Here is a 13157-nt window from a genome sequence, read left to right as displayed (position 1 = left end):
AATGTAAAATGTCAACTTCAATTGAATTGCATACCCGTGTCAGCAGTCTAGTTTTAAAGTGCAAGTGGACAATCCAAGGGTAGAAGACACACAAGAAGACTGGTACATAAAATGAATGATAACAGTCATCTGTGTTAACTTACTTGCTTCTGACAGGCTTTGCAAAAATTTACTCATTTGTCAGTTATGAAATTGGAGCCTTTTCCAATCCACTGTCGGAAAAGAACAATTTTTGACAATTTCTGTTTGAACATTACACTATTACATTTACATTACACTACTCAATTGAGTCAACACACCACGCAAATTTACTTTGTAACTACAAAAATAAATAGACTCATCAAGTGTCAATGATTTATTCCTTTAATATACCTCTCTATTGTTAGTTGGCATTTAAGTAAAGGTTGGCTGCGTTTGGCAGAATGCAGTGGTATGTGGGTATATTCTCAAAGAAACAATATGGCATCACACACAGTGTTGATTTCAATGTGGGCAATATTTCTTATACCTTCCAAACTATAAAAATAAGTAGACCGAAATGTCACCGATGCACCAGCATCCTGACACATTATCAAGTTATAAAGACGAGCAACATTGTACCTTACACATTCTTGATTTTAGCACAGTGTACAACTTCATTACGTTGTTCCTCAAACTGCACAAATTTCCATTATTGACTCTCCTTAATATTACATACGATTTGACAATCAGCAGCTGTATGAAATATTATCCCAAAGGGACTGATTACCCTATGGTTTGGTCCCTTTCTCTCCAAACCAAACAACAAACTTGTTATTCCAAATTATTCACTACATGCAAATTTCATGACACCAGGTGCAATGGGTGTAGATGTATTATTCACTAGTGACATATGGTAATTTTGATATGTCACAACTATGTAATACATCTATACAGATTGCAGATAATGTCAAACAATTCATATTCAGTGAATAAAATTTCATACAAGCTGCTGACTGTTAAATCATATGTGAGTTTTATAAGTTAAGCTGTGGCTTATGACAATAAAAATAGTCCCGATTCCCTGTGGTGGTGTCATTCTCACTCAGCGGAATTTGAGTAACATTGCATGATTAAGAGGGGGTGTACACAAGACTACAATGTAAAGATGTGGACTGTGACATATGGAGATTTGGGTCAGGCTGAGAAGTGTGTATTGATAGCTGAAGTGGTTAATGTGACTGCTCGCAATACGCAAGAAATGTGGGTTTGAGTCCCAGTCTGGCTTATATTTTCATATGACAAAATTGGTTAATACATCTACACTCACATTGCAGCTAATGTCATGAAATTCACATCCAGCACAACCTCTGGAAAGATCCTTAGTATTAATTCAGAAACTGCACCATATTTAAAAACTGTTTTTTTTTCTGCAGAAGTCTTCTTTAGCCCCTAATTTTCTATGAAAGCCCAATTTAGCTCATTTTAGGCCTTTTACGCATGATTTAGCCCTTTTTAGATTTCGTAAGGTTCAAACTTTCAAATCTGAGTCCTAGTCATGAGACACTGTTGTAGAAACATCAATACAGCATCAGAGGAAAAGTGGTTGATATTATACAATCCCTTGTAAAATGCAGCAGACAGCGAAAGGAAGTGGACTGCAAAATGGAAACGAAAATTATAAATATGTGCCCTAACTTTCAGTAAGTTAAATATGATATGCCTCAAGTATCAGTATTGTGTCCACTGTTTTTCATTCTTTACATAAATGATATGTGTAGACAAGGTGGCACAAATGTCATCATCTGTGCTGACGACTTACCTCTTATGAATTGAAGAAAAGACTTGTTCTGAATATAGAAAATGCAATCCAGTATTTTAGTGGTAAAAATTTGTTCATAAATGGAACAAAAACATTTACATACAGTTCCATGCTATCAGAAATGTTCACACTGAAAATATTAGCCTTAAAGTTGGGAACACAAATCTTCATGAGACAAGCAGTTGCACGTTCTTCAAGGTAGTAATACACAAGTACTCCTCTTAGGAAAATCACATAGATAATTTATGTCCAAAAATTAACTCAAAAATATTCGTAAAGAGGAAGATGTCTTGCACAGTAAATGGAAACACATTACTAAAGATGTACTATGGTCTTGTCTATCCATAATTCTCAAAACTCACACAGCAGGACTGATTAATTAAAAAAAAAAAGCCTTAAGGTGTATTGCAAAATTACGGCCATGAGAATCTGTAATAAGGAGCTTATGGGAATAGGGTGATTCTTTTACAATACGCTCCTACATTAAACAAGGAGCATAAGAGTATTGTCAGCATTCAAACACAAACTTAACTGTTATATTACTTTCATACATTCCTACAGTCCATAAGTATTCCTAGAGAAATATCAGCACAATTAAACATGAACTGTATGAGCCTAAGGTTAAACATGACTAAAATAAACACTGTACAACTCTTGTTTATAATAATTACACTGAAGTCACAACAATTTATGATGGTCTTCTGGACATTCCATAAGGTGGGACATGGTTGTTAATGTGGTGTTTAATCACCATAGCCAGCAGTGCATGTTCCTCAATGTTCTCCCATATTGGCCACAAGGTTGGTGAAGAGTTCTTGTAGTAGGACATACCATTCCTCCACCACTGTGGTTGACAACTGTTCGAGAATTGTTGATGTATGTGGACATGCTGCAAGACAACACATCACACACATGCTTGATGGGATTTAAGTCAAGGGAATCACCTGTACTGTTTTATGCAGTCATGCATTGTCATCCATGAAAATAAAGTCAGTGCCAAAACTACCCCTCAAAAGATGCAGATCAGGAAGAAGTACAGTATCACAATAACTCTGACCAGCGAGTGCAACATGTTCAGAGATTTGGAGGTAGGTATACCCAAGCAACATTATGCCTCCCCAGACCATATTTAGTTCATATGGAAACATTCAGAAGAATCAAACCATGTGTACATCAAATTCAGTATTGCCAAAGTTCAAGATTTTATGGCATGAGTTGCTTACAGCTCTTTAGAGTATTTCTTGCAACCTCTTATCCAAGCCTGTCGAACCATGTATAAATCTTCCTTCAGATTTCTTTACTGCATATTCTATGCCACTTAATTTTTCCATTCTGCAATTTTGAATGAACATTTTTCTTTTTCCAAAAACTTGAAATATAAAGTTATTCATATTCAAAATTTTCAAATCTTAAAATGTAATTCTTTCCAAATTTCAGTGCCAAGTTCCATAGCCTCAATTTTTCTATTTCCAAAAATATATACATGGGCATAAGTAATTTGTTAATTTATTAATTATTTAACTGAGAAGAATTCATTTTCTAGAAAATTCTTAACAAACTTTGAAAATCTCTGTGCACATTAAAACTTAACTCTTATAAATTATTACCTTTTATTTTGTCATTTTATAATTACAAACAGCTATTAAACAAACTTACTTCCCTGCTGATTGTATCTTCATCCCTTTTAATTTTCCTGTCTTTTATGTTAACATCTATAATGAAATAGCACAGTATTTTACCAATTTGTAATTTCTGTAATATGGGCATCTATAAGTAGGTGTCAAACACAAACCTTAAGCTAGTTCATGTTCACTAGTCAAAACAGTACTACACCAGTCAGTGAGTACAGTCACCATGTTACCCAACCAGTACTCAGTATTTAAAGTGTATAGTTACCATGTGTCAGTCAAGTAAATTTCATAGTCAGGCCACTGAAATGAGTTGCTTGTGACAGTTTCAACAGAGGAAATAACTGAAAGTTTGAGTTCTTAATTAACCTCACACAGCAAGAAAATTGAAAAATTTATTCAGTCCAAGGATATAGTACTGAAAAATTTAATTCCCAATAAATCTGAGTATTAGGGAAAATGGAACCTTAGTTGCTAAGCTAATTCATTTTATATGCTGTGATCATTTATACATGTATATAGAATCCTGTGACCACATGGAAAATTTCAATTATCAGTAACATAAAGCTATAGTTTGTTGAGGAAAGTTGCTGTGGGACATAGTGGGACAGAATAACCAAATAAATATGTATGTCGAGTCAAACTGGAGAATGATTTACGCCCAGGAAAAACTTTATGCAGTTTTGAAATACAAAATTTAAAATAAAAAATTGAATACAGACAACATAGTGAATATGAAATCCACAGGTTTGGACTGAATAGTCAAAAAGGTATTTTTTGTATTAGAAATGACTAATCAAGATACAAAAGTTAAAAAAACAGTGGTTTGAAGTTATTTGCCATTTTTTTTCCTGCAGCAAAAGATAAAAGGAGAACAGAAATGTAGAAAGTGACAAATGAAAGGACAGTTTCTCTATAGCACTAAACATTTGGAGACTGCACATACGTATGAGTAAATGCCTCAGTAGGAACAAATAAATGATATGAAAGTCTGAGTTATGTGAAGTAATTTATTATTTAAAAAAGAATAATGTGTAATGCAGGAGAAACACAAAATAAAATTAAAAATGAAGTCTTAAATTAAACATAAAAATCACCGTGATCTTCATGATAACAATGAACCAGACAACTGCCTAGATGAAGTAAATGAACATCTTCCTTTGTGTCTGTTAACACAAATATAAATATAGTGATACACCACAACAAGTTGAAGGCACATAGTTTGTCCTGTTACACATGATTATGGTATTGGATATATATGTGTGTATTTACTTCAAAGACAGCTTCATGTTTGTACTTTCATTGACCTTACCATTGTCTTTTGTGGCATACTTTTCGAAAATACAAAGACTGGTGACATACAGATCTGATTTTGCTTCCCTTTATATTACCCACATTCAGTGGGTGAAAAGCATCCAGAAATGGGGTGTTCATAAAGTTTACCCTTCGACAAATATTTTACATTCCCACAAATACCATAGTTTTAACATTTTTCAAGAAAGTAAATGGCATGATGATGATCTGGTACACAGCATAATGTTAAAGACTTCAATAGAAACAATATATCTGCATGATACCAATAAATACTTACTGTTATGGTTATTGTTCAGTTACTTCCTTGATGAGTTTTAATTTGTGAGGTGTAACACTTGTGTTACAAAAGCAATAAACCACCACGAACATAGTTCTTTATAGGCATATATGTGAAATTAAACTTTTATTGATGAAAAGCTGTTGGGTTTCCACCTGAGCTGATATAATGACAAATGGAGATCTTTTTGTCAGTCGCATATACTGGGGACGTCTACATCAACACATAAACTCTTATTAGTTTGGCATTCTTATGCTATCCATTGTGGCTGTTGTTATTTTGTATCTTATTCTTATTACCAGAAAGAAATAGTACAATCTATGATGATTTAGGGTCTTCTTATCATATCACATTAGTTGCAGTATCTACTTATTAATGTTATCACACCAAATAACACATTCTTTACATGTATAAGCATATACTAGAAATTGCAATACAGATATTAGTTATACATATGTAACTTTTGTAACAAGCATGCTATGTAGGTTCATCTTGTATCTGTATATTACATTTATCAGTATTTACAACTACCATTTAATTTCCATTACACTTCATATCTTGCTTCAGACAGCATTATTGTCCTCCTTTTAGTTCACTATGACCTTTTAAGATAAACTGAAATGTTACTCACATTGCTACATGCCTATCTGTGCCAGGTATCAGCCCTTTTGTAAGTGGATAGCCTTCATCCAATACAAAATCTAATCGAGTAACACCACGTGCTGTGAGTATCTTTGCTATTTCCTGTGCCCCTCGTCTTCCAGATATCTAAAACATAACCATATGAGACAAAATAGAATAAAACAGTAGTCTCTTATCTCTTAAAACGTAATTTCAAGTTATTTACTTAATATTGAGAAGACTCATTAAAATATAAAAATTAGTTAGGATTTTTTCTTAAAATATCATTAACATATATTCTGTATTGGTTATATTTTTTAAAAAAATAATAAACTTTATTCATAAGTATGTGCTCTCTTTTTTAGATAATTTAGATAATTATAATGAACTCTCCAATTGAATAATATCATTCCTACAGCATTCCATGAGACAAGTTTTTTTTCAGTGATTCTAAATTAATATTCAGCAAACCTTCTCCTTCCACTTTGTGACAGATTTCAGTGCCCATACACTACACAGTTTGAGCCGAAAGTTTCGAATCATGGACATTCAGCATAAAATTATTGTGATTCCAAGTGTTATATTCATGCTGATGTTGATTTGCTATAAATAAACTGAAATTGGTGTGAACAAATATCATCAATTCATAAATGTATGATTAAGAATCACTTAGTATTCTTAGATTTTTTACAAGTGTGCAATATGGTTTTCTTCACTTTGCATTATGAATATTCCTAATGACATTTTTTGGAGTGTTAATAATGTTCAAGCTGCCCCAAAATGGTTCAAATGGCTCTGAGTACTATGGGACTTAACTTCGGAGGTCATCAGTGCCCTAGAACTTAGAACTACTTAAACCCAACCAAACTAAGGACATCACACACATCCATGCCCGAGGCAGGATTCAAACCTGCGACCGTAGCAGTCGCGCAGTTCCAGACTGTAGCACCTAGAACCACTCGGCCGCTGCCCCAAAATATTTCATACCATATTACTGATTTAAAGAAGCTGTGATGAATTTCTTTCCTGATGTTCATGCTGGTTGCATTATATATAATCATCACTACAAACATCAGGTTATTTAATTTATTTAGGAGGTATTGTATACGTGAGGCCACTGATTTAACTTTCCATTTTTTAAAAGTATTAACTGAGTTTTTCAATGTTTGATTTCAGCCTATTTAGATTAAATTAGTTATCTAATTTTCTAGAGTATTTATGACAGTTTGAGAAATTTGGTCAGTGTTAGTTTCATGATTATAGATGTGTCCTCTGGGAAGAAAACTGAGCGACAATCAATATTGAGTGCTAGATCCTTTATGTAAAACATGGATGGGCAACCGGTGGCCCATATGCTGGATCTGGCCCATAATTGGTTTCTATCTGGCCCACAGAAGAAATTCGTGGGAGAGATAACGAGGCACTTTCATCGCACTCCACCCCGTATGCATTTTTGGAAATTTCCACCAACATTCAGCTCACCTCGGGTTTGCAGCTCATGATGCAGACCAGTGAAAGTTTTGCTTACTCAGTGCAATTTGAGATTCCATTTCTCATCATTGTAGAATTTTAACAACCAAGCCAAATGTTTTTCCAGTGTGAGTGTGAAATTGTGGGCTATGTGTGTGCAGAGAGTAGTGGAAACAGCTCACTACCTTGAAGGGGTGGGGGGAGAAGTATTTTCGCCTCTGGATCAGTGCTGAAACACACACACACACACACACACACACATACACAAACACACACACACACACACACACACACACACACACACACACACACACACACTGGTGGATCACAGATGTTGGAAGTAGGCAACAAGGACACGAAATTTACCAACTAAGACACAAAATGTACAAATATGAACAACAGCGGCAGGGGCAGTATCTTGGCAATAACACTAGTTATTGTTGTCAGTTCATGTGTAAAGTTCTGTGCTAGCTGTTTGTCAGTTTTGTGCAGGTGTTTCTATGCATCTTTAATGCATTCATTTGCTAAAGTCTCTTATTAAGATGAGAAAAGTAAATGCTGGTGAATTTCATCAATTCCAAGAGAAAGGATTTTTCTTTGCCAGATATAAAGATAAACATGTCTGTTTGTTGTGTAGTGAATCACTAATTGTTGTGAAGGAATGTAATATTAAAATGCACTTTTTTTTGTGAAACGCACTGCTGAACAACAGCTTACAGGTCAATTACAGAGAGACAAGTTAAAATACTTATTTCTAATTTGGACAAGCAACAACAAATGCTCGTCAAACCAAGGACTCAGTACAACAATTCAGTTAAAGCTAGTTTTATAATAAGTAGAAAAATTGCCAAATCCTTACAGATTTTTGCTGAAGGTGACTTCATAAAGGTGTTTCTCTTGGTCATTTCAGATGTACTATGTTCTGATAAAGAAAGAGAGTTTGAACAAGTATGTTTATCAAGACAAACAGTCCTTCAGCAAAGTGGTATGATGGCTGATGACATTAAGAAAAGTTTGTGTGATCATGCAATACCATGCAAAGCATTTGCAATCACTTTTTATGAGAGCATTGATTTGTCAGACACATCTCAGTTAGCAATTTTTGTTCATGTTGTAGATGTTACTGTAATATAAAAGATGAATTATTAGCATTACAGCCATTAAAAGAAACCACTAAGGGTAAAAATATTACTGAAGAAGTGAAAAATATCATTAAAATGTTCAATGTGGATGATCTCTCTTGATCCACTGTTGATGCAGGACAGCAGCTGGTCAAATAGTTAAGATGGAATATCTTGAAACAACCATGCAATCTTAGAAGATATTTTATTTTATTTTATTTTCATAACCAGTTTTGGCAATTCAGCATGCCATCTTCAGGCCTCATGTCTGTACATGAGATGCATACGGAGCCTGAAGGTGGCACACTTAATTGCCAAAACTTGGTGTGAAAATTAAAAAAAAAATGACTTCTCAAATCGCATAGCTGTCTCGCAATTTACCTTTCAAAAATCACATGTGAGTGCAGCTACAATTGGGAGATGGGAACATATTAGACAGGCTTACACCTGAATAGGAGAGGGAAAGATAGGTTGGCTGAGCTTCTTGCAGATAATATACGGGGTGCCATCATCACACATAGTAAGATCCCTGCAGTGTAGCCTGGTGTCATAGGGCACCTTTTTTTAGGTTAGAATCAGGATTCAGGCACCTTGTTTTGAAAGAAGTGAAAATAACAGAAGCGCCCCACAAAATGCTTAACAGTGCACAGAAAAGCAAGGTTAACTTATATCATCAACATATTAGAGGATTGTGTAATAAGGTAGAAGAGTTTGTTGTCTGGAAAATTTAGAGAGCTCTGAAAGGATAGACATCCTGTGCCTTTCTGATCACCACATAACCACAGAGTTAGATAAGTCACATATAAAAGAGTGTGCTACTGTGGCTTCCTCATGCAGAAATAACATGAGAAAAGGAAGAGTTGTTGAATACATTAAGACAGACACTAGTTCAAAAATATCGAGACAAGTAGATTTTGTAATGAGCAGCACCTCTAGAAGCAGGGGCTTGTGAATTAATGCTGAAAAAATTCTCTTTTAATTGTAACTGTTTATAGATCCCCACTGGGAAATTTTTAACTATTTATAAGGGATCTGGATTCCTTACTGTGCTGTCTGTCAGACAGCAGCAAGCATTTAATAATCTGCCATGGTTTCAGTGTAGATTTTTTGAAGGATTCTGATAAGAAAAATGATTTGGAAACCTTATTTGGATCCTACAATTTGATTTTAGTAATTAACTTTCCAACATGAGTAGATAAAGACAGTGGGATCCTAATTGATAATGTTTCCTTTGATGAAGCTCAAAGCATGAAAATAACTATTTACCCAGTAACAAATGCTCTCTCTGTTTATGTTGCACAGTTACTTAGGATAAACATCATAGTGCCTTACAGTATGGATACTCCTCAGAGGAAATCAGTCAGAATAATGAATGACTCCAGGACAAATGTTTTTACGAACAGTTTACAGGAGATGACATGAGATGTAATTTACAATGAACCAAATCATACCATAAAATTTAATTTATTCCATGATAGATTCATATCATTATTTAAAAATAGTTTTCTGCATAAGCTAATGAGAAAGGGCACTAAACAACCATGCAAAAAGCATGGATCAGTAGAGGGATTAAAGTATCTTGCAAAAGGAACAGTGAAATTTATGTTTTGGCAAGAACAAGCAGGGATACTGCAGTAGTTAAACACTACAAAAAACTGCTCAGAATTACTAAGAAAGGTTATTAAAAAAGCAAGGAACATGCACATAAAATCGGAAATCAGTACTTCCAACAACAGACTTAAGGCTATATGGAATGTAGTGAAACAAGAGACAGAGCAACCAGCCACAGAACAAGACAACATCGCTATTGAATTGAATGGAAGGGCTATAAACGATGAGTCACAGGCAGCAAATGCACTTAATAATAATTTCTTAAATACAGTAGAAAGCACAGGGGCAAACAGTTCAAGAGCAAAATCACAGCAGTATGTTGAAAATGTAAGTTTCATAATATTAAATCATAAGAGTGAATCACCAACTTCTCCTTCTGAAATTAAGAAAATTATATATTCTTTCATAAAAATGCTCACCTGGTTTTTACGCTTTTCCAACAGAGTACTAAAAATTTGGTCCCATGTAATAAGCCCAGTCTTATCTGAGACATGTAATGCATCACTAACTTAAGACATTTTTCTAGAGAGAATGAAGTATGCCATTGTTAAATCACTTTAAGAAAGGTGACACGAGAGATATACACTCCTGGAAATGGAAAAAAGAACACATTGACACCGGTGTGTCAGACCCACCATACTTGCTCCGGACACTGCGAGAGGGCTATACAAGCAATGATCACACGCACGGCACAGCGAACACACCAGGAACCGCGGTGTTGGCCGTCGAATGGCGCTAGCTGCGCAGCATTTGTGCACCGCCGCCGTCAGTGTCAGCCAGTTTGCCGTGGCATACGGAGCTCCATCGCAGTCTTTAACACTGGTAGCATGCCGCGACAGCGTGGACGTGAACCGTATGTGCAGTTGACGGACTTTGAGCGAGGGCGTATAGTGGGCATGCGGGAGGCCGGGTGGACGTACCGCCAAATTGCTCAACACGTGGGGCGTGAGGTCTCCACAGTACATCGATGTTGTCGCCAGTGGTCGGCGGAAGGTGCACGTGCCCGTCGACGTGGGACCGGACCGCAGCGACGCACGGATGCACGCCAAGACCGTAGGATCCTACGCAGTGCCGTAGGGGACCGCACCGCCACTTCCCAGCAAATTAGGGACACTGTTGCTCCTGGGGTATCGGTGAGGACCATTCGCAACCGTCTCCATGAAGCTGGGCTACGGTCCCGCACACCGTTAGGCCGTCTTCCGCTCACGCCCCAACATCGTGCAGCCCGCCTCCAGTGGTGTCGCGACAGGCATGAATGGAGGGACGAATGGAGACGTGTCGTCTTCAGCAATGAGAGTCGCTTCTGCCTTGGTGCCAATGATGGTCGTATGCGTGTTTGGCGCCGTGCAGGTGAGCGCCACAATCAGGACTGCATACAACCGAGGCACACAGGGCCAACACCCGGCATCATGGCGTGGGGAGCGATCTCCTACACTGGCCGTACACCACTGGTGATCGTCGAGGGGACACTGAATAGTGCACGGTACATCCAAACCGTCATCGAACCCATCGTTCTACCATTCCTAGACCGGCAAGGGAACTCGCTGTTCCAACAGGACAATGCACGTCCGCATGTATCCCGTGCCACCCAACGTGCTCTAGAAGGTGTAAGTCAACTACCCTGGCCAGCAAGATCTCCGGATCTGTCCCCCATTGAGCATGTTTGGGACTGGATGAAGCGTCGTCTCACGCGGTCTGCACGTCCAGCACGAACGCTGGTCCAACTGAGGTGCCAGGTGGAAATGGCATGGCAAGCCGTTCCACAGGACTACATCCAGCATCTCTACGATCATCTCCATGGGAGAATAGCAGCCTGCATTGCTGCGAAAGGTGGATATACACTGTACTAGTGCCGACATTGTGCATGCTCTGTTGCCTGTGTCTATGTGCCTGTGGTTCTGTCAGTGTGATCATGTGATGTATCTGACCCCAGGAATGTGTCAATAAAGTTTCCCCTTCCTGGGACAATGAATTCACGGTGTTCTTATTTCAATTTCCAGGAGTGTAGATAACTACCAACCTGTTTCACTGTTGACATTATTCTCCAAAATTTTTGAGAAAATGATGTATTCTAGAATAGTGTCTCACATCAGCAACAATAGTATCCTTAGCAAATCAATGTTTGGGTTTAGGAAAGGTTGCTCTTCTGAGAATATTTGCATATTCACTCACCAGAGTTTACAAGCATTAAATAATAAAATAATGCTGACTGGTATTTTCTGCAACTGCTCTAAGGCATTTGATCATGTGAATCACAGTATTCTCCTAGGTAAATTGACATTTTATGCAATTGATGGTATAATCAGCCTATGGATAATGTCATATCTAACCAAAAGAATGTAGAAAGTTGTACTTAGTAATTCAAGCAATATACACTCCTGGAAATTGAAATAAGAACACCGTGAATTCATTGTCCCAGGAAGGGGAAACTTTATTGACACATTCCTGGGGTTAGATACATCACATGATTACACTGCCAGAACCACAGGCACATAGACACAGGCAACAGAGCATGCACAATGTCGGCACTAGTACAGTGTATATCCACCTTTCGCAGCAATGCAGGCTGCTATTCTCCCATGGAGACGATCGTAGAGATGCTGGATGTAGTCCTGTGGAACGGCTTGCCATGCCATTTCCACCTGGCGCCTCAGTTGGACCAGCGTTCGTGCTGGACGTGCAGACCGCGTGGGACACCGCTTCATCCAGTCCCAAACATGCTCAATGGGGGACAGATCTGGAGATCTTGCTGGCCAGGGTAGTTGACTTACACCTTCTAGAGCACGTTGGGTGGCACGGGATACATGCGGACGTGCATTGTCCTGTTGGAACAGCAAGTTCCCTTGCCGGTCTAGGAATGGTAGAACGATGGGTTCGATGACGGTTTGGATGTACCGTGCACTATTCAGTGTCCCCTCGACGATCACCAGTGGTGTACAGCCAGTGTAGGAGATCGCTCCCCACACCATGATGCCGGGTGTTGGCCCTGTGTGCCTCGGTCGTATGCAGTCCTGATTGTGGCGCTCACCTGCACGGCGCCAAACACGCATACGACCATCATTGGCACCAAGGCAGAAGCGACTCTCATCGCTGAAGACGACACGTCTCCATTCGTCCCTCCATTCACGCCTGTCGCGACACCACTGGAGGCGGGCTGCACGATGTTGGGGCGTGAGCGGAAGACGGCCTAACGGTGTGCGGGACCGTAGCCCAGCTTCATGGAGACGGTTGCGAATGGTCCTCGTCGATACCCCAGGAGCAACAGTGTCCCTAATTTGCTGGGAAGTGGCGGTGCAGTCCCCTACGGCGCTGCGTAGGATCCTACGGTCTTGGCG

The 13157-nt window shown here is 38.3% G+C and overlaps 1 protein-coding gene across 1 annotated transcript in view; it reads right to left on the bottom strand.

Moving 5' to 3' along the window:
• Positions 1 to 13157, bottom strand: part of LOC124555397 (N-fatty-acyl-amino acid synthase/hydrolase PM20D1-like) — a 124954-nt gene that overhangs the window by 45264 nt on the left and 66533 nt on the right. The window contains exon 4 of the mRNA XM_047129293.1: positions 5631 to 5767. Coding sequence (XP_046985249.1) covers positions 5631 to 5767 — 137 coding nt within the window. The remainder of the gene's footprint in view (positions 1 to 5630; positions 5768 to 13157) is intronic.

Source organism: Schistocerca americana, chromosome X, assembly GCF_021461395.2.
Source record: "Schistocerca americana isolate TAMUIC-IGC-003095 chromosome X, iqSchAmer2.1, whole genome shotgun sequence".
Classification (NCBI taxonomy): Eukaryota; Metazoa; Arthropoda; class Insecta; order Orthoptera; family Acrididae; genus Schistocerca; species Schistocerca americana.
Note: the sequence above shows the minus strand (reverse complement) of the source record. Positions and strands in the feature narration are given on the sequence as shown.